The sequence below is a fragment of the Pleurodeles waltl genome, chromosome 4_2, assembly GCF_031143425.1.
Source record: "Pleurodeles waltl isolate 20211129_DDA chromosome 4_2, aPleWal1.hap1.20221129, whole genome shotgun sequence".
Lineage (NCBI taxonomy): Eukaryota > Metazoa > Chordata > Amphibia > Caudata > Salamandridae > Pleurodeles > Pleurodeles waltl.
In genome coordinates this window covers 864,999,468-865,020,495 of record NC_090443.1, presented here as the reverse complement: position 1 = coordinate 865,020,495, position 21,028 = coordinate 864,999,468, and the positions used below count along the sequence as shown (strand labels likewise).

At 42.0% G+C, this 21,028-nt stretch overlaps 1 protein-coding gene across 1 annotated transcript in view; it reads right to left on the bottom strand.

Moving 5' to 3' along the window:
* FAM151A (family with sequence similarity 151 member A) overlaps positions 1-21,028 on the bottom strand; it is a 179,724-nt gene that overhangs the window by 114,569 nt on the left and 44,127 nt on the right. Inside the window, exon 2 of the mRNA XM_069232621.1 lies at positions 1,114-1,260. Within this exon, the coding sequence (XP_069088722.1) occupies positions 1,114-1,260 (147 nt within the window). The remainder of the gene's footprint in view (positions 1-1,113; positions 1,261-21,028) is intronic.

Genomic DNA, 21,028 nt, shown 5'->3' with positions numbered 1-21,028 from the left:
ACAATTGGAAACTTGTCTCTTCTCATTACAGGTGGCTTTGTCGATCTCACTTTGCTACTGCTCCAAGAGACCATTTGTAGGTGAATGTTCATGCTTTATAAATACTAATAAATAATACATACATTAAGTTCACTTGTTTGTCCTAGACCACATAAAGAAATTGCAGAAACAACCGCTGGCCTGAACCTCAGGTGTAAGTTGGTGGAGGCAAGGGCATGAAAAGGCCTGGATATTATGCTTCTTGCAGCCAATATGGACAAGAAATGACAATAAGGTACAGACTTAAAAGCTGTACCAGTGCGCCATCAAAGGTCCACTGCTATACATTGTCCAGTCAAACATACTGACCACTCAACATCAAACAGGTGGGCAGCCCCTACCAAATACCAAAACTCCAAACGGCGTCAAATTAATGAAATACTATACATATCATGCTTCCCAACATACACATTAAGGCCTCATTACGAGGCTGATGGGCCAACCGCAGGCCCGCAAGCCCCATGGTCAGAAAACCGCTGCGGACATGGAGGTCTTCTCACCAGGTTTATTACGACTTTACTACTGAGCTGAGGGGCGGGAACCAAGGTTCCCGCCCGCCAGCCCAGTGGGAAAGGTGCAGCAGCCTTGTTCCCAGCTCATAATAGAGCCAGCTGCAATGCTGCCGCATGCAGGGTGCACCCTTGAAATGTGCACCGTCTGCACAGTAGACAATGCGCATTTCAAGGGTGCTGGGCAGAGGGACCTCTGTGGCCCCATGCACTTGTTCTGTGCCTGCCTTTTCATGGTGGGGAAACTGCCATGAAAAGGCTGAGGGAGAACAAGGTTGTAATCAGCATGGCAATGCTGAGTTCAGCACCCATTGGCTGACTTTAGCCAAGACCCCTCCCACCCTGCCGGCATATTTAATCCTGGCAGGGACGGCAGTCTGTAGGTGGGTCCGCCCTCCTATCTTGAAATGTGGTGGTCAGACCACCACAGCCATGGGGGTCCGACTGCAACTGTGGGGCTGGTGGTCCTAGGACAGCCAACCTCTTAATGAGGCCGTAAGTCTGTTTTCTCCCCACACCTCCCCACAAATACTTGTAAAGATAAACATTACTGCTATATGCTTACTCATTAAGGCCTTTTCCAGTTCACTCTTTTTGTTTGCTGCATGGTACCAGGTGGCGAGCAGGCCATCCTTTTTGTCAATGTTATACTGGTAGGATAGATAGTCCAACATGTCGTCATCAGTGCTGAAGAAGACTGTGTCAGGGAAGTCTGTAATAAACACAAGGGAGAAAATTATCTTAAAAAGCTCTTCTTTTATTATTACCATAACATGCTAGTGTCCAATGGAACATCTGGAAGGTGTGATGAAAAAACATTGAAAATAAGTTCCGGCTATAGCAGGGTCGCAGTACTGAGGTGGGGTACATAATAACTCAGAGCTCAAGTACATCACAAATGTGGGCTATAATCATGTTAGAACATGTTTTTAGCTCTAACATGCTCTTTCCCATCAGGTTTTGATGCCCAAAAGATTCAGAAGAGGCTAAGCCAGCACCTATGGAGCCGATTTACAAAGGCATACAAGAATAGATAAAAGAGTTCTGCTACAGTACTCTTTTACGTACCCTTAAGTGTCTTTGTGAATTGGGCCTAAAACATCTAAAATGGGTATAAAAGGAAAATATTTAAGGCACATTTCTATACAAATAATACAAATAGAAAAGACTGTACCCTCTTTGCACTTTGATTAATAGGGAGTTAGTTGTTTTGGGTCTGATTCACAAAGGTGTGTAAGAGAACGTCCTGTAGTACTGCTTTTGTGAAACAGCCCCCTAAATGCTTGGGGCCTAATTCCAAAGGTAAACTTACATGTTAGTACATCTACATGTATAAGCATCCTCTTTCATTTTTGAGTAACTTTACATTTTGCCATTTACAAGTGTAAAGTTACTCAAAGCTGTAGTCTGACAGGCCACCCCTAGGCCCTAAATGCAGGGAGTGGAGCCTAATCATGAGTGTAAAGTTACTAATTGTTGTTTTTCACATTTAGGTGGAGCTCTCCTTACAGGAAAACGTTTAAAAGTTCATTAAAGTTTAAAAAAATAGAAATAATGTTTTTGTGTTAAATCTTAATTCATTCTATATATTTATTTTAAATGTGTAATAAATACACATTACAGCATTATTCATTTCACTTTAAAATAAAAAGTGTAATACTTTCGAATATATTACATTTAAAGTATTTTTGTTTCTGCGGTTTAATGAAATTTTTTTTTGCCTAAAGTGATCATAAATATATATTTTTATTTTTTATGTATTTTCAAGTATCAAAAGTCAATTAACAGTCACTTAATTATTTGTAATAAATATTATTGATACATTAAAAAAAATATAATTTTATTTTTTAAATAGTTTAAGTAATTTAATCTGTTTAACATTATTTCCTGTGGGGGTTTATTTTAAGTTCTTACCTGCCTTATTTTCTGTGAGAAGATGTTGCAGAGTGATCAAGTGAGGCGCTGGGCTTACTCTAGTTCTGAGCATTTGCAACTGTTTTGGGTCCTTTGTGGCTGTAGTAACCATAGAAGGACAGTCTGTAAATGGGAAGGGGTTTACGCTTTTGTGTGTCAGTCCTGTCCCTTGCTAAACCTGTCGAAACCCTCCATTCACCCTCCCTCACCCCTACTTCTCCCTCAACCCCTCTCCTAAGTATTCCTCATTTTACAGTCACTCCCTTCATTTACTATCAGAAAGTATACCTTTTGTGTGCAGAGATCTCCACACATAAAAGATAGAAGAGGAGGAGGCATAGACTTCTGCAAGTAAGTATATGAACAGTTATTTGTAGTACGTTTAGTAGCACTATTGTAGTACTGCTAAACATACTACGAAATGCAGTTTGTGAATAGACCTCATTATGTTTATTTTTTTCATGTGATCTGCATGCTGCTGAACTAAATTGCTTCTAGTCACAGTGACATCAGATCGAATACATTGTGACTGGTACTTAATTAAAATAAAAGAGGCAGAGATAAACAAGCATAGTTAACACGGTAGGGCCACTTTAAGCTGATACTTTGCGACTGGAACTTCATGGTTAAGGAGAGGCATAGGCTTACATGAATAATGAAACAAGGCAAAACATAATATAATGTAATACAGAAATGAAGAGGCTGACAAGGAGAGCGATTAGAGCAGAGATTAACCCTATGGCTAACCAGTTTTCTCCTCATACATGCCTAGTCTCTGTGGGAGAAGAGGAATTTCTGTAAGTTATATAGACCACGTCTGCACAATGTAGGGTTCGAAGAAAGGCCGATTTCTCTACTGTCTGCCACAGCTGCTGACAAAATGTAAGTTTTGGTTGCAGATGAACTGTTTTGCACATCATTCAACATTCATGTCAAACGAGATGAAGTTACATGGTCCATGGGCATCACTGCCCACAGGGCTGCATTTAAAGCACTTGACTGCAGGGTAACCATAAACCATACTGCACTGCAGTACATTCATAAGAAAGCAATTATCCTGGAGATATTCAATGCCAATGTTTTTGCAAGTATGCCAGCTTACGAGGTTGCATATCATTCTTGATACCACCAACAATTCCTTTAAAAATGCATGTACGACGGCAGATGTCAAATACATTTGCATTTTCACTTTTGCCTCGTGTGTAAACCTCGTACTGGACATTTTCAAACAGGAACCCCAGATTTACAAAATATTAGTAATGCAGTCAAAATGCTCTTTAGGATTGCAGGTGGATTTATTATGAATTCTAATGTACTGTATTTGAGTATTGATTATAGCATATTGGACAGACTGAAAGGTGCTTCCACATTACATTGACTGGTGCAACTATTGACTATTTTAGTACCCAAGTGAAAGTGAAAGACTGAAGGATCATGTAGAGTTAATTGTTCTTCCTCGTTCTAAATGTCTCTGAAGTTGAATTGCCAGATTTGGTTGTTGCATGTCAACGCAGATACAAATGTTACACTTCTGGGCAGTGGGACAATGGGTGAAACCCACGGGATTGGTCCTGCTACCTTTTTGAATGATGTCTTGCTCCAGAAGGTTTTGGATTTCTTTCTGAAGTGTTTAGTGACAGGTTTTACAGTTTTGTTTACATCAAGGTGGATCTGTCTCGCTTTTAGTTTTCAATGCCTTGAAATAGGTTTGGGAAGAGCTTCTCTGCATCTGTAGAGAAGAGTTTATTTGCATTCTGAGCATCAGCTGACACCCCATCTTTGATCCTGAATATTACCAGTGTGAGTGCATCTTGCCTTATTTGGTCTTTTATAGTTCACTTGATAAGAGGACGTGTCAGAGGTTCAATGAACCTTTTCACTACGCTTAGAGTGATTCCACCATATGCCACAACTTCAACAACAATACAACAACATAATCAGTAAACACCATCAATGCTTTTGAAGTCAGTAATCTTTACGCACCATTACCCATTTGGTTATTAATAACCACACCTTTTAGTAAAGTTAAATGTTTATTTTCCTAGATTAACAATACTAATATCACATAGATTAGTCTCAAAACCAAATGATAAATGTATACAAACAACATAGGCTGACCAAAGCATCAAAAGAATCTCAATTTAGCTAAAGCATTAATAATGAAACACTCAAGAGTAATAGTACAGATCAATAACAGTAATAACTGAAAAACAGAAATAGTATACATCTAGACTCGACAGATGAACAGAATCAATTCTTGGTTAATGACAATGGTCAACATTTTGGCATACTAACTAACCTTCCAATTAGAATAGGATGTTTGGGCTTCATGCAAAACAATTCTGTCACAGTTAATTTGGAAAACATCTAACTATGTCTCTGTCAAAATAACGGTTGGTACCAAAGAGAAAACACAAATACAGCACAATAAAATTGCATTTCGTTATACCTCTCCTCAAGGAGTCAGCAAGAGGCGGTTTCTTCGTCAGGTGGACATCCGTATGGTCAACATCAGCAATTGGACAGTGAAAGGGGATGGCTCAGCCACAATTGGACTCTATTTTACTGAACCTCTTAAGGACATTAAGCTAAAGAATCAGCATTAACACAAATTAACAAAATACATGGACTGCTGTGCTCCATAAATAGGACTCTAACAAGGGGAGAAAGATTGGATCGAACAGGATCAGAAAATGGACTCAAAGAAATCAGGAAAGGAACTAACTATACAAGTGCGAACAGGCTAAGTTAAACTCGCATAAAGTATCTTCTCACAACGTCATTGGTTAGAAAAACGTACATTTACAGTAGGGCCAATAAGCTCTAAACTATAAATCTAAAGTATAACTCTACAGTCTTTCACATGTCAATGACTGGCTCCTCTTCTCCTGTTCCCATCGTCAGGTTTGTCAGGTAACCTTTTTGTTGCAATCCTAGCTGTAGTCAGTGCATCCATTGTTGGCTCCTGGGAACAACGCTGTCTCACGCATCAAGGATACTTTTGTAACATTTCTAGTGCAAGACATTCTAACAGGCAGTTCTCATGAGAAAGTTTAAGACATTTACAAATTGCTTGGTCAGCACCATGTGAACAATAGACAAGATTATTTCTCAGCTTTCACAGAACATATATATTTAATTAATTATTTCTGTTGTGTAACTTAATATGAGGCTTGTCGACTAGGCCCAAACTACATAGCTAATCAATGCCTAAAGTAAATTTTAAGCAAATATATAGCACTAATATGTTAATGCGACCCACTAATACATTTTATTCTACATGCACACATCATTAAACTATAAACGTGAGTTTATTATTGATTCTCAAACATCTCATGATGGCCACATCGATGGGCATATTTCCATGACACACAATTTTCTCTATGTTATTCTAATTTATGTGACTTCTTAACAGTTAATCATAATGAAATTTATGAGTAATTAATTCAGTTTTCAAACCAGCAACAGGGCAAATCTGATTGACCTGAAACTCACGGAATATATCCCCTGATGGCAACAGTTTCAACTGCATAAATGTCCTTAACAACGGTGTGAAAGCCATATGCAAGAAGAGGAGGAAAAAAGCAGAGACACCTTAGATGCCATTGAGAGCCATAGGCATAGATGCACCTGTTAAGTCATCACAAGGTCAGGTTTGAGGGGCCGTTTGGTAAAATCAGCATGGGTCACAACAATGATGTTGACACTTTTGTATGCTAGGAATAAGACCAGCTTTCTACTTGCACAATTGTTGAGCACTAGCTCAGAGAGCCTGTCAACATTTTCAAATTCAACTCTAAGTTCAATGGAGAAAACATTTGCATTCTTGAGTCTGTCAACATGGACCCAGATGACGAGGATTGTGACAAGTGGTGGACAGAGACCTCTCTTACTCGTACCATGAATGAGTCAAATTTTAATTTTCTGTGAGGCGATGATGCAGGTTTGGTCATGAAAGCATTGTTAGATGAAGACTTTTTAATGCTTCAACAAATGCTTCAAACTTGGCCAATTTGCTGTACCTGCACTCCTTGCCTCGTGAAGGCAGACATACTCCTGAGTGCTGGGCATGAGCGTTTTGGTCGCGTTCAGCAAGGTGTATGCTTCCAATATGGGCTTTGGATTCATCTATTTTATTCTTGAGTTTGTGAGAACTCAAGAGAGCCGCTTGGTATTCAGGCATGACAAGAATGGACATTCAAAGAATATCATCTGGTTTCCTTTGTTTTTGTAGCAGTTTCTGGCATTATATGCATTTGATCTACAGCCTGCAATCATTTGAGAATAAAGAGCTTATTTACAGTTGTGCCCAAGATATTGATCTTCCCATAAAAGTAGCAGATGGCGAACTGCACTGGAGCTGGAACACTTTTCAGAGTGGGCTGCTCATCGCTGGCATCTGTTCACTAAAACCACAAGTCTTCTGAAAACTCTTGGTGTTAATACTAGTGATTTTAGGAAATTAAAAAAAAACTTCTGCAGCAGTGTATCTGGTAAGACCTCATATCAAATTTTGTGTTAAAACGAGGCCATCCCGGTGGTTCATTTTGGACTTCATATAAATGTATATATAGTCCCAGTCCAGCTCGTTATGGGCCACTGCTCTAATAGAGGGGCGGGGTGCCAGACTGGACGATCACCCCGGTCTCAAATAGTGAATCCAAGGAAGTATAAGACACCCACTCAGGCATGGATACCGTAATCACGTTTTGGCCATACCGATGGCCTTGCTCACACACACAAAATATATATATATATATATATATATATATATATATATATATATATATATATATATATCAAACCAAGGCCCTTTCAGGGTTAGAGTGACGCATAAATTATGCAAAAAACAAAGGAGAACTCTGGGAAGTTCCCAATTTTAGGTGGAGTGCTGCTCTAGTAAAGAGCACCCTGCAACACCAGCGACACTCTAGATTTGCTCACCTCAAATGTCTCCTTATCTAGCAAAGTTTTTAAGCATAGGATCAGCACAGTGCTATCCTCGCCGAGCTAGATAATGACAAAGTCTTTTGCCATTTGTACAGCAAAATCTATAAGCATAGGATTGACACAGTGTCATCCTGCATATAACTAAAGCACTTCCATTTACTGCTGGGAGTCTTGCCATGATTACCTTGAACATTTACTTTTAATGTGGATGATGTGTGAGGGACTCTTAGTGACATTTTCAGAGAAGATATTGTGTTTGTTTTATGCACCATCCATAAAAAAAAAGTTCTTTAAGACCAAAACAGGACCTCGCATATGAGAAATTGGAGGGTGTCACGGAGGTTATTTGCAGTAATATTAGTGAGCTGCTGCTGTGTTACAAGGATTGAAAACATGCAAAACTGTCCCTAATGTTAGATGTAAACACATTAAGAATTTGGATGGGTGTGCCTGTGCATTGTCAGAGACTTGGCCAAAGAGGGCCAGAACGAGCTGGAACTGGATCATAAATTCAAATCTGTTATGAATAGGCCCCCCCAAAAAAAAGTTTGGCCCAGGGCTCACAAAATCCATGAAAATAGAATGGCAGAAAGTAATGCAGTGTAACCATATATTCAGCCCCTACAGGGCATAGTGCTTTACAAATTCATTTTCAGGGCTAGCAGGCCTACTGGAATATTATTTGAAACAAGGACCTTAAAACACAGCCTATGCCGAACTGCAAAACAAATGTTCCAGTCATGAGAGAGCTTAAAAAGACACTGAATTGTGGGAGAGGTTATTACTTTCGGGTCCCCACCAACCTAGTGTGGGGATCGAGAGATGACCTAGACAGAAAGAGAGTGTCATACTACAGGTTTTAATGGTGGTCCCATTGTCCTAGGCCCACCACAGGCTGAGTTATGTGTAAAAATGGTTTATAAAAGGAACGCCCCGCAAATCATTTTGGGTTGAGTTTCCTGAATGCAGTGAATATTGTAATATTGGCTCTCCTGCTGTCCCAGGAGAGCCAGGAGAGCGGTGAGGATTCCTGTTTTTTTCTTATGAAATGGTTGCAACGCTCCAATACCTCTGATTGAGTTTGCGCTTCAAACTGCCATGGAACGCCAAGGCGAGAGACAAAAGCCAAATAAAATGACTCCAATTCTGTAACAGCACTAGAATGCACAGCGTAGCTGACTGATGCGCTACGACGTAGAGTCACCAAGAAGGAAATGGATTCCCTTGCCACAGAGCCTTGAGACCATAGTTGGTGTTACCATTAGCTCTAAAGTAATGCTACAATACAATACAGGCGATGAGGTGCTAAAATGGCGCCTCGCAGGGAGAGGCGGGGAATAACAAAAGATCAAACAAACAAACCACTAGTGGGATAGGTCTAGCAGATGAGTCAACTAGTTTCCGGTCTCAGGCACCAGTTAGGAAATCTGTGCAATATGAGTCTTGTAGTCTTAGTTTAACTAATTTGAACCATTTAGACTAACACGTAAAATAAAATTTGAAAAAACGATTGTAACTGGAAACCCCGGGGGATCAAATGTTGTGTTGTAAAATAAAAAATACTTCTTAACACTGTTAATGAGAGAGTGAAATATTAAAAGTAGCCATCACAGAGGGGATTATCCAATGCAGAAGCCGTAATGCCTACTTTTTGTATTACGTTTTGTTTAGCACCTCACACCGTTTCTGGGTGTTATAAATACCAGATGGTGCTGTTTTGAAACTGGAGCCTTCTTGTTATGGAGAAACAGCCTATCCACACCCAGATAAAGTGAAACATGCCAACACTTTCCATCAAATGAACCGAAAAAGTGATATACTCCCTAATGGATTAAGAAGTATTAACACAGCTTCTGACAAAGAACAGACACAATGAAATCACCATTAACGGGTTCAGGCACACTGAAATACCCTGAAAAAGATACAAATATCACTTCTTACCGGGAGTGAGACACTGGCATCAAGCCTGTCAGGGCAACAGTGAAATGGCTTCCCACAAGACACGCTAAAAAGTTCCCTTAGAGTGAACAAAACATTGATGCTTGCTCGCCTGCAAAAATGTTTTGTAAAAGGAATGCCCCACAAAGTATTATGGGGTGAATTTCCAGAGTACAATGAATATTGTAGTTGTGGCTCTCCTGCTGTGCCTGGCGAGCCGCATTAAGGATTTCTTTGTTATTACTTATGAAACAGCTTCAGCACTCCAAAACCTCAGTTCAAGTTTGAGCATCAGACTGCCATGGAGCGCGAAGGGGAGAGGCAAAAACTGGTAGTTCACGCTGTATAAAACTTGAAAGTGCCATGGTTGCCATGGAGCTCATCTCAAAGGGGAGAGACCGAACAAAAAAATAGCACACCCACACTAAAGTATATGGCCAATGGCGCAATAATCCATGTAACAGGGTTACTCTGCAAGGCGGTAACAAAACAGCCTCAAGGCGGGACAAATTTAAAGCATTTACGAATGACATCAAGGGATTTTTGAAAGGCAAGCCCAGGGACAAATGAAAGTGATGGGCACGGTTAAAGCCCACAGAATAGATTACAACATGTCTAAAAACGCAGCACTGACGTACTGCTATGCTCAATGTAAAAAGGGGGGTTCCCCTAAAAAAATAAAAACATTTATTGAATTAAAATATTTGTTATATACATATATATAAATATACTTGTCAGGCTTGGTAAAGGCATCTGCGTAGTAAAAGCATGCATGGTAAAGGTATGCATGGTAATGCCATGCAACCACTCAGAACCATTGTTAAGACTCAAACATGGTTCCCCAGACCAAATCTGGCAGCTCTCGCCATTAGGCCACAACCATATTTCTCAAATTGTGTGTGGAAGTCAGGCAAAAGTGGGAGGATTGTGAATGATCATGTAGAGTGACCACATTGTCTGTAGAAATGGCTTTATGAAGTAAAAACACAGCATCAGAAAATACTGGACTCATCATCTGGAGTCTTGTTTGGGAATACTTGCAGGGATTTGTTTTAAAACTGTAATTGGGGACATACTTCAGCAGCTTTGCACCAGTGGTGCTGGAACAGTTTTCTGAGTGGGGGTGGTGACATCAATCACTGAAGTTATGGAGATTGAAAAATTCTATCTTCACACACAATATAGTGAATGCATTTAGCAGAAGAGAGATAATCATGTAGTATGTAGCTTGTGGAGAATTTTGGAGCACACTGTTGTAAATATATTACTGAAGCATTGTGCGGTAGCACACTGTCATTTAAAGACAGCACATTTTCCAAAAAAATGGGTTTTCTGATAAAACCGTGTGGAAATGGAGTTTCAGTTAATATTTTCATTTGCGCATCACCAAGTAAAATTGTCTTGATTTGGTTTGATCCTAATAAAATCTCTGTTTCCATGACACTTCAGAATTACAACAAATGTACTTAATTTTTGCTTTCTTAACAGCTTATATATGCTGAAATATGTGTACAGTTCATTTATAGGTATTTACATTGTGTTGTGTGAAAAAAAAGAAGGACACATTACAGCCTTTCCTTTCACACTCCCTGTACCCCAGCAATATTGTCACAGTGTTCACTTTAGTCTCATTTTGCAGTCAGAGAAAGAAATGTGAACATCAAGCCCTGTGTTAAAAGAATAAGCAGCAATTTCTCAGAAGCCAACTTTACGTTTGACCTCTGTCTTTGAGACACAGCAAACGTGACAAGATAAATACAAAATGTAAAGGTATCTTTATTAATTTCTCTTTTGCGACTCACTAGTAATTGGCTGGCAACACACCAGTAGATCGCAACCCATAGTTTAGGAAATGCTGTCCTAGACTGTTAATGTAATTTAGGCTGAAAAACGGTGGTACCCTGAAGGATAGCAAGTCAGAGAGTGAGGCATCGACCTGAATAATAGACACAGGCATCTGCTGAGGCACAAGAGATGACCTCTGTGGCTCACCTGTGAAGGAAAACGTTTCATCTTCAGATGAAGCTGACAATATGCTGTAGGCTGATGAAGCAAAGAACACATGGTTTTGTGATGAATATGTTATATAATATGTTTTTGTCGTACCTCTAAATGCAAGTATTGATATGTGTGTGCATATATTCACTTTAAAAAACAAGGTTTACAGGGACATTATAATTAGGTTCTGAATTTACTCACAAAAAAACATAGAAATTCAGCAGTTATGGTTAAAGTTATTTCAAGTAACTATAACTTGTGGTCTACGGTAACTATAACTCGCGTCCTAAGGTAAGTATAACTTGCGCCCCCACCATGCACAGTTTTTTCTTCAATATTTGACTTCTAATGTTTCACTGATATTTTTATTGATGTTAAAAAAGTTCTCATGAGTGCTGTAATATCTGGGGTACTTAGCAGTGCATGGCGAGGGCGGGAATGCATGTCTGAAGGCAGGATAACAGAGGAAACCTCCACTCCTAGCAAGCGAGAGCTGTTTGACATCTCTCATTTGCTGGGAGAGTTGTGCTAGCTCTGATTTGGCAGAAGCTGTCAAAGCTCCCGCCAAGTCACAGCAAACAGCTATTTCCAGGGGGTGGTCCCCCTGGGACATAGCCGGCCGCTGTGGGTAATGATCCCAAGGGCCATTACTGGTTCCACGAAGGAGGCTGTGCAGCCCCATTCAACATTTAAACAGCCCCAGGAGGTGGTGTGGTCACCAGGACCGGGGGTCTGTGACGGACCCCCTTCATTATTTCAGGTGGTGGTCCCCAGGGATGCGGGTGGCAGCCCAGCCCCCCATATATAAAAAATAGTTAACCCCAGGGAGGTGGTGGTCCGTGGGGCCCACTATAATTAAAATATTTTGCCCCAGGGAGGTGGAAGGATCCTGGGGCGGGGGAGCCGCACCCCCTACCCCCAACAATTTAATTTAAGACCCGGGAAGGTGGCAGTCTCTGGGGCATAAATAAGCCCAGGAGGGGGCCCCAGTGCACCCCCCTCCTTTATTTTTGATGTGCCCCCAGGACCTAGCCCACCTGGGGGCTTTACTAAAACAAGCACAGGAAACTGAGCTTGTTTTTTTTTTAAACTTTTCCCCAAATTTGCAACGCTGTTGCCAATGTGTGGCAATTTTTTTTTTTTTTTTTCAAGTTCTTTTTTTCCCTGGCGGGGTCCCTCTGGGACTCCAGCACCTGAGTTATGGGGTCAGGGTGTCTATACCCTGGCCCTTTTTCTTTTTTATTATCTTTTTTTTCTGAGACTCTGTGAGTCCCAAGACAACTGCCAACACTTCCTGGTTGAAGTGTTGGCAGCCAATATGAGCTCTGCATATCCCTGCATGAGCTTGATATTATTTGTGAAGTGGTCTCGGGGATATACAAATTTGGATTTCCTTCAAATGCCCAACAACTACTGAACACATTTACAGCAAATAACAAGAAGCATAATCTGTGTACCAAAAGCTACCTTTCTGCCAAATTTGGTGTAATTCTGTCCAGCGGTTCAGGCTGTAGTCATGTTCAAAACTCCTATGGGAATTAACATGGGAAACACACATTTTCTTCTCAACCCCGGCTTGAGGGATAACCCTGAAACTTTCTGGGTGCAACAAGAATCACTGGCACACTTTTTGGGGTAAATTTCATGAAGATTTGTTAAACGGTGCCAAAGATATAGGCAAGTCAAAAAACGCTTTTTCTATGGAAACATGGTCCTCTTTATAAGTACCTACGGGCGACTGCCAGTAGGTAATATATATATATCTATATATATATATATAACCTCCAGAGCAAGCCTCGATAGTCACCATCCCCGTATGTTTTTTAAAGGGGAGGTGAGTGCCTGCCCTCCCCAAGCCTTTTTAGGCTGTGGGTACCCCGATCTCCAGGGCCAGTTTTTTTTTTAAGAGGAGGGGTTTGCATGGCCTCCCACTTCCTGAACCTATTCTGACCTAGGGCACCCATCATACACAACATTAGGGCATGGGGTGAGCTATGAATGGCACAAACCACAACTTCACAGTAAAATACTTTTCGCTGTGTATCCTCAGATTGAATATGTTTTCCCTACAATAATTATATCAGGCAGGAGTTTAGACCAAGCAGACAGTCTTTACAATCTTTAATAACACAACAGTTTTTTCTTTTTTCTTTCTTGATGAGAGAGCTTCACTGTACATTCACAAATAATTATGAACAACGTGATTAAGAAATGCTTGCTACAATTTTATAAATTATTGAACTATTTCATCCCAATAAACAAATGCTCTTTTGATACAGATTTCCTTAACATTAAATGAGAGATTGAAACCATCAATTTAATATCCCACAACTCCAAATATAAACTTTCAGTTCATCATGAACTGTTCATGATATTACCTTGATATTGTGCAAATTGAATCATCAATAAGCCCAGGCAGAAATATAATTTTGCTTGTGGAGTTGGTGAAATTCAGGTAACTCCAAGTTACACATGTAACACGGAATGCCTGTTAATTTCCTCCACCCGGTGGGTGGCAGAATTATATTCCCTTGGTGCACATGAGGCTCTGTAACTGCGCGCTCACATGCAAGATTTGGGCCTGCTAGAGCGATATCTGAAAGCCACCAAGCCTTACCACTGAGCCTTCTGCCTCCATTTTGTGACTATGGTGATCACAAGCAACTACAGCTGCTTCTTAAGCAGTTTCTTCTCGATAAATAGCTAAATCAACTCAAAAATACCTTTTGGAGTTGATATTCTCCTCAAACAGATGGGTCAAGTTGTTTTTTAGTGTGAAAAGCATTTTGTTTTTACTTTACTTTTTTTCAACTGGATGGAAGTGCGTCAGAGACTCAACTTCCTCTTCCTGTCCAAAGGGTTCCTCTCATTACTTTGTCCATCTCCTGGTCACTTTCCATTTGGATTTCAAGGTGAAGGGATCACACTCTTTGTCTGAAATTCCTGCTGCACATGTACTATTGGATTTTGAGGACTTTGTTTTCGTGACAGCTCAACAAGTAAGTTAAAAAACATTTGGATAAGGATGTTGTTTGATGGAGGGCATTCACCTGTATTTTATTTGTACTATTTTGTAATGTTAGTGCTGGACCACCTCCTTTGTTGTGGAAGGAGTGAGATTTCTAGAATTTGTAGTGACCATCTGCCTGAAATGGGAGGTTCCCAGCCAGACCTATTTTGCCAGAGTTGCTGTTTCAGCGCTCTATCACGGTGTGCTGCAATTGATTGGACAAGCTTTGCAGCACAGTGCTATTCACACTATCCACCTGATGACAAACGTGGACCAGTTGTCAAGCAACTAATTACATGTGTATCACTGCACACTGGCTCTCTCTTGTTGGGGTTAGGCCACATCTATCTGCAGGTTTCAGCGCTGAAGAAACCTTTAAGGACATTCAGCGGCATGCAACAGTAGAGATGTTCACTATGGAGAAATCCCAAACATCTGCAAACACCTTGGAAGACTTTAACAAGGTGTTTGAGTGACTGCGACCCAGAGGTCTCAGAACTGGATTTGTTGCCACAGACAATGGCAGTAATATAGTCAGGGCCATGGCAGATGATGGATATTTCAGGGTCTTGTGTTTGCCACATGGCATCAAACTGATTGTGTAGGACTTTCTAAAAAGAAAAAGACAGAGTCAGTAACATACTACCCATATGGAGAAGAATCTGCATTCATTTCATCCATTCTTTTAAAACCCAGAAGCAGTTGGGGAGCATTGCATGCTAATAGGGTACAAATTAAAGCCCTCATATAGGAAGTACCCACAATATGGAACTCTACCTGCTACATGTTGCAACATCTGTTTGAGCAGTAAAGACCTATCACTGACTATGTCCTTCAAAGAGGAGGAGATGCAACTGGGGAAAGAATGTCCATGATGGACAAATGGAGCCTAGTCAAATGCCTGACTCAAATGCTATTTCCTTTTGAGGTTTTCGCATAGGAAGTCAGCAAGGAGGACAGTATGATGAGCCAAACTATCCTGTTGTGGCATCTGGTATAAAAACCAGTTAAAAAAGGTGGCACAAAGATTTGCCATAGTGAACGGAGAAATGCATGAGTTGGTTGAGAGCTTATTTAATGCTTTGCTCTTCTGTTAATCCAAGGCTGCAAACAGAGATTGTGCCCTCCAAATAGTACATCTGTGCCACAATACTTGATCCACAGTACAAAAAAAATCCTTTTTCAGAAGGGAATGTTTCACTATATAATATGTGGATTGTTGAGCAAGCAAGAGAACTGGAAGAAAACAGTTGGAAGTTAGAATCCCAGGCAGAAGTTCTGGCGCGCAGCCTTCAACCTCCCAAGAGTGAAGTGCTGGTATCTCACAGCAGCTAACAACAGCAACACCACCAGCAACAGAAGAATTGGACCCAACCTCTGCAATGGCTTTGTTTCAAGTGGCAGGGCTTAAGTCGAATGGAGAGGTGAAGGCAACAGAAGTTAAGCAAGTGGCAGCACCAATGACCAGAGGATGGTTCAAGATTATCTGGACAACCCAAAAGAGGTCTACTTTGACCAAAACCCATTGGTCTATTGGTATGGGAAGATGTACTAATGGGGAGGGCTCAGCAGGTAAACAAGAAAGTATCTGGCTTTTCCGGTAGCCAATGTGTCTACTGAACAGGTGTTTAGTGCAACTGGTGCAGTTGTCCCAGTCAGAAGGACCAGTCTCTCCCCTCAAAATGTGAGGAGATTGACCATGATTAAAATGAACCAACAATTGATACCAAATAATTACTCTATTCTTGAATCACCACAAGAGGAGGGTGAGTATTATCAGTCAGTCTCAACTGTGTTAGCTGACCAACGTCTGGGCAAACCCCCTGAGTTTGAGGACAAACACTATTTCCGTGATTGAGTAGGCCACCATAGTACTTTCAGATTATCATCAAACTGCTTTGCAGGAAAAAGTTGATATAGCTAGAGGAACATTATTATTCTGTGTCTTACTTAGGCAGCCCCACCATTTATTCTCATGTACGGCCAGATTGGAGTTGTCCAAGTGTGCTGTGAAGGAGCCTCCTCATTCCTTTCAAGGACATTGGAAACAATGCCTGCTTCCGTCCCATGCATATCCTTCTTTTGTTCATTCCGTAGCAGGGCTGCCCTAGTAAAGATCATTAAAAGACTGCCAATGTGTTGGTTCCATGGGAAAAGAGGAGACATAATACAACAATTATGGAGCTACCACCGTGCATCGATTGGAACAGATAACTATTGCAACAGTTAGTGATATATTGAGTGAGTGTGCATGATGATGATTCATGTGATGGCAGACAGTGAAGGTGCTCAACTAATTTGTAAACTTGATTTTGATGATTTGCAACATTTGGGTGCTGATTTTCCCATCTGTACTTAGCTAGAATTACTTGCACGGTCCACTCCTTGCTGTACTTTTTTGTGTTCCTCAGAGACCAGACCAGTCAAATACAAATCTACCCAAAATGCTGAAATGCTTTTGCTCTTAATGTTCATTAACAGCAGTGCACTACAGGTCTATCTTTCTCAGTCTCATTTGGGTTTGGAGTCAGACTGATTTGTTATTCAGAGTCAGGTGTCAGGGCAGGACTACCTCAACAGCCAGAAGAAGGAAGTTATCTACTTCAAAGGGAAACCAACATGAGGATGAATCATGCCTCTGCAGCCCTTTGGACTGGAGAAAGGTGTGTTGATTTGGGAAATGCAGAGTTAGTGCACTAGCTTACATGTCAATCTCCTCTATTATTTAGGCACCCAAGACGGCCCTCTCTGAGAAAAATGCAGATCAACCACCCAATTTGGCATTCATGTACAGTATAATTTTTCTTTTACCAATCATAATTATTAGAACTGTGTGGGTGACAGAACATTTAGATATTTAATGATACGTTGAGTCTCTGGGGTTGAAGGACTGTTTCCAATGCATTTAATTGAACTGTATTCTTCATTTCCTTCCATAACAGATTTGATGATGTGCCGCTCATCAACCTAATGAAGATTGTTGTTGTGTAGTGTTTGTCTAGTTCACACCTTTCCGCAGCTCTCCATTCCCATCCATTCATCAAACTCCTAACGTCTTCCCCCAGGTTGTGTAATTTATTGAGGTGTGACTTAATTTACACCATAAATGGATCACACACTTGGTGGGGCAAATGTGATGAAAGTAACACCAACCCACTGCAGGATCTTCTTGCCTGAACAATACAATACCCGAATCCAGCCCCACTCACCCACCCACTCATGAAAGGGATAACACAATAACACATTGTCATAGTGCAGAAGAGTCAGAACATTGTCTGACTCTGTTCCAGTGTCCCACTGTAGTGCACACTGGTACATGACATTTTTGTCATGGTGGTCTGGTCTCAGTTTTTGATAATAACCTGCTAACTATGTGTTTTCTTTTAGTCTTGTTGCCTGTGATTAATAAATAATCTTTCTGATGAATCCAACATTTGGAGTTCACTTCACTGGAATAGGTGGGATTGCGACCCTGCTTTGTGATGTCTTCCCTGGTAGTACAAGAAGAGAACACTAATACCACCATCAATAATAAGAAGACCCTTTTTGGAAACCCTGCAATAAAGTTTGGGAAGATGTTCAAGAAGTACCATCACCTAATGAATTCAGATAAGAAAGAACTAGAAGAAATTGTTAACTTAATAGTTGAGTTGTTCTTTGAAAGGAGAGATAAGTTACAGTTTTGTCTATGTTGAAAGACCCCTAGTAAGAAAATTGTTACAGGCAGTAGGACAAGGGCAGTTACTACACTAACTACTATACTGTATAATCGATTAATGGCTGGATGCTGCAAAACCTCATCAATTGAAACAGATTGTTTTCTGTTCCCAGACAGAACCACTCTGGTGGCAGGATACACCTGGACTGCAGGGAGAGGTAAGTAACCTACTGAAGAATAATACATGGCAAGGGTTTTCAGGTGGGGAAGGTTCAAGGGGAACAACAGTACACTCAACAATGCTATAATAAATTATAATATGCCAACTAGCAATAGAAAGACAGATAATGAATAATTGCAACAAAAAAAATTAAAACCCATTTATTTTTAGAACTCACCCTCTATACCCACAATTGGCCCACCTTCTCCCCAAGCCAAATTGCCCCAAAGGTTAAGTTCAAACTCAAAACATCCAATGTAAAATCCTTTCCCCAACTTTGTGGAACTACCTTCTGAACCCACAACATGCCCTCCCACCAAAACAAAAAATCAATAAAAAACAGCCTTGAGGGCATCATTTTCATAGGCCAAGTCCTGCTGCCCTTGCCGGAGCAGTGCTTTCTCACTCGTAAGGTGTGCCAGCCGATGTTTTGGAGGAGGCAGTTTGTTACATCTGAGGAGAGGAGAACAGTGGTGGTACAGGTGGCAGTGCAGGACCCTGGCTGTAGGTGGTGGTGGTGGTGGCATGGCCGAGTTGAAGGCAGGCCTGGCTGGTTGTCCGAGGTACCTTTATGTTGGACCTGGGCCTGCATCAATCAAATCAAATCAAAAAACATTTATAAAGCGCGCTACTCACCCGTGAGGGTCTCAAGGCGCTAGGGGGAGGGGGTTACTGCTGCTCGAAGAGCCAGGTCTTGAGTTGCCTCCGGAATGCGAGGTGGTCCTGGGTGGTCCTGAGGTTGGTGGGGAGGGAATTCCATGTCTTGGCCGCCAGGTAGGAGAAGGATTTCCCACCTGCCGTGGTGCGGCGGATGCGAGGGACGGCGGCTAGTGCGAGGTTGGCGGAGCGAAGTTGACGGGTGGGCGTGTAGAAACTGAGGCGACGGTTGAGGTATTCGGGTCCCTTGTTGTGGAGGGCTTTGTGTTCATGGGTGAGGAGCCGGAAGGTGATCCTTTTGTTGACGGGAAGCCAGTGCAGGTGTCTCAGGTGGGCGGAGATGTGGCTGTTGCGGGGTATGTCGAGGACGAGGCGGGCGGAGGCGTTTTGAATTTGCTGCAGACGTTTCTGGAGTTTAGCGGTGGTTCCTGCGTATAGGGTGTTGCCGTAGTCCAGGCGGCTCGTGACGAGGGCGTGGGTCATGGTCTTTCTGGTGTCAGCGGGGATCCAACGGAAGATCTTTCGGAGCATGCGGAGGGTGAGGAAGCAGGAGGATGATACGGCGTTGACTTGTTTGGTCATGGTGAGAAGTGGGTCCAGGATGAATCCGAGGTTGTGTGCGTGGTCTGAGGGGGTTGGTGCGGTGCCAAGGGCCGTGGGCCACCAGGAGTCATCCCAGGCGGACGGGGTGTTTCCGAGGATGAGGACTTCCGTTTTGTCTGAGTTCAGTTTCAGACGGCTGAGTTTCATCCATTCTGCAACGTCTTTCATTCCATCTTGCAGGTTGGTCTTGGCGCTGGAGGGTTCCTTGGTGAGGGAAAGTATCAGCTGAGTGTCGTCGGCGTAGGAGGTGATGTTGTTGTTGTGTTTGCGTACGATGTCGGCGAGGGGGCTCATGTAGATATTGAAGAGAGTCGGGCTGAGCGAGGAGCCTTGTGGGACGCCGCAGATGATCTCGGTGGGGTCTGAGCGGAAAGGTGGGAGGTAGATTCTTTGGGAGCGGTTGGAGAGGAAGGAGGTGATCCAGTCCAGGGCCTGTCCTTGGATCCCGGTGGTGTGGCAGACGGTGTCAAAGGCAGCCGAGAGGTCGAGGAGGATGAGGGCGAATGTTCTCCGTTGTCCATCAGAGTTCTGATGTCGTCTGTGACTGAGATGAGGGCGGTTTCTGTGCTGTGATTGGCTCGGAATCCGGACTGAGAGGGGTCGAGTAGGTTGTTGTCTTCAAGGAAGTTGGTAAGTTGCTTGTTGACGGTCTTCTCTATGACTTTGGCAGGGAAGGGGAGGAGCAAGATGGGGCGGAAGTTCTTCAGGTCGCTGGGGTCCGCCGTAGGTTTCTTCAGTAGGGCGTTGACTTCTGCATGTTTCCAGCTCTCGGGGAAGGTGGCAGAAGCAAACGAGCTGTTGATGATGGTCTGGAGATGCGGGGCGATGATGTCGTCGGCTTTGTTGAAGATGAAGTGTGGGCAGGGGTCCGAGGGGGCACCGGAGTGGATAGAGTTCATGGTAGCTTTGGTCTCTTCCGTACTGATGTGAGTCCAGGCGTTGAGGGTGATGCATCTCCTGCTCCTCAAGTTTCAGGGCCCGCAGCTGGTGATATTCGGCAGCCACTGCCTCCAACTTTTGCTGCGGCAGCAGGGCAGCTATCTCTTACATGTTGGTAGGTGGACTGGCTCTGGTTGCCTGTCGCCATCAGCAGGAGTAGCTATATCAAGAAAGTAAGAAAAGAAACAAATTACAAAAACACAAATTGGGATGCTCACCTCAACCACTTGTTTATGCTGTCTATAGTGGCCCAGTACAGTAGCAGAACCTTATTGTTCCTGTAGGGCTATTGGAATTTTATTTGGATGTGATGATTGATGATATTGGTAGTCGTATCAGTCAGTCACACACAACCTGGACAAGTTTTTCCCACCAATCCATTACATCATAGTTAGGTAATCAATCACAGCACTGACTGCAAGGAATAATTTTAAGCCAGAACACCAGCATATAATCAAAAGAAAAGAAAACATGAATTTTTAAAAGGATTTAATTTCATAGTGAAATAGAAGACATACTTTGTGTGTTAAAAAATTTAGATTACCTTACCTGCCATTAACGAGCACGGCATATCTATATGTATTCTTCACAAT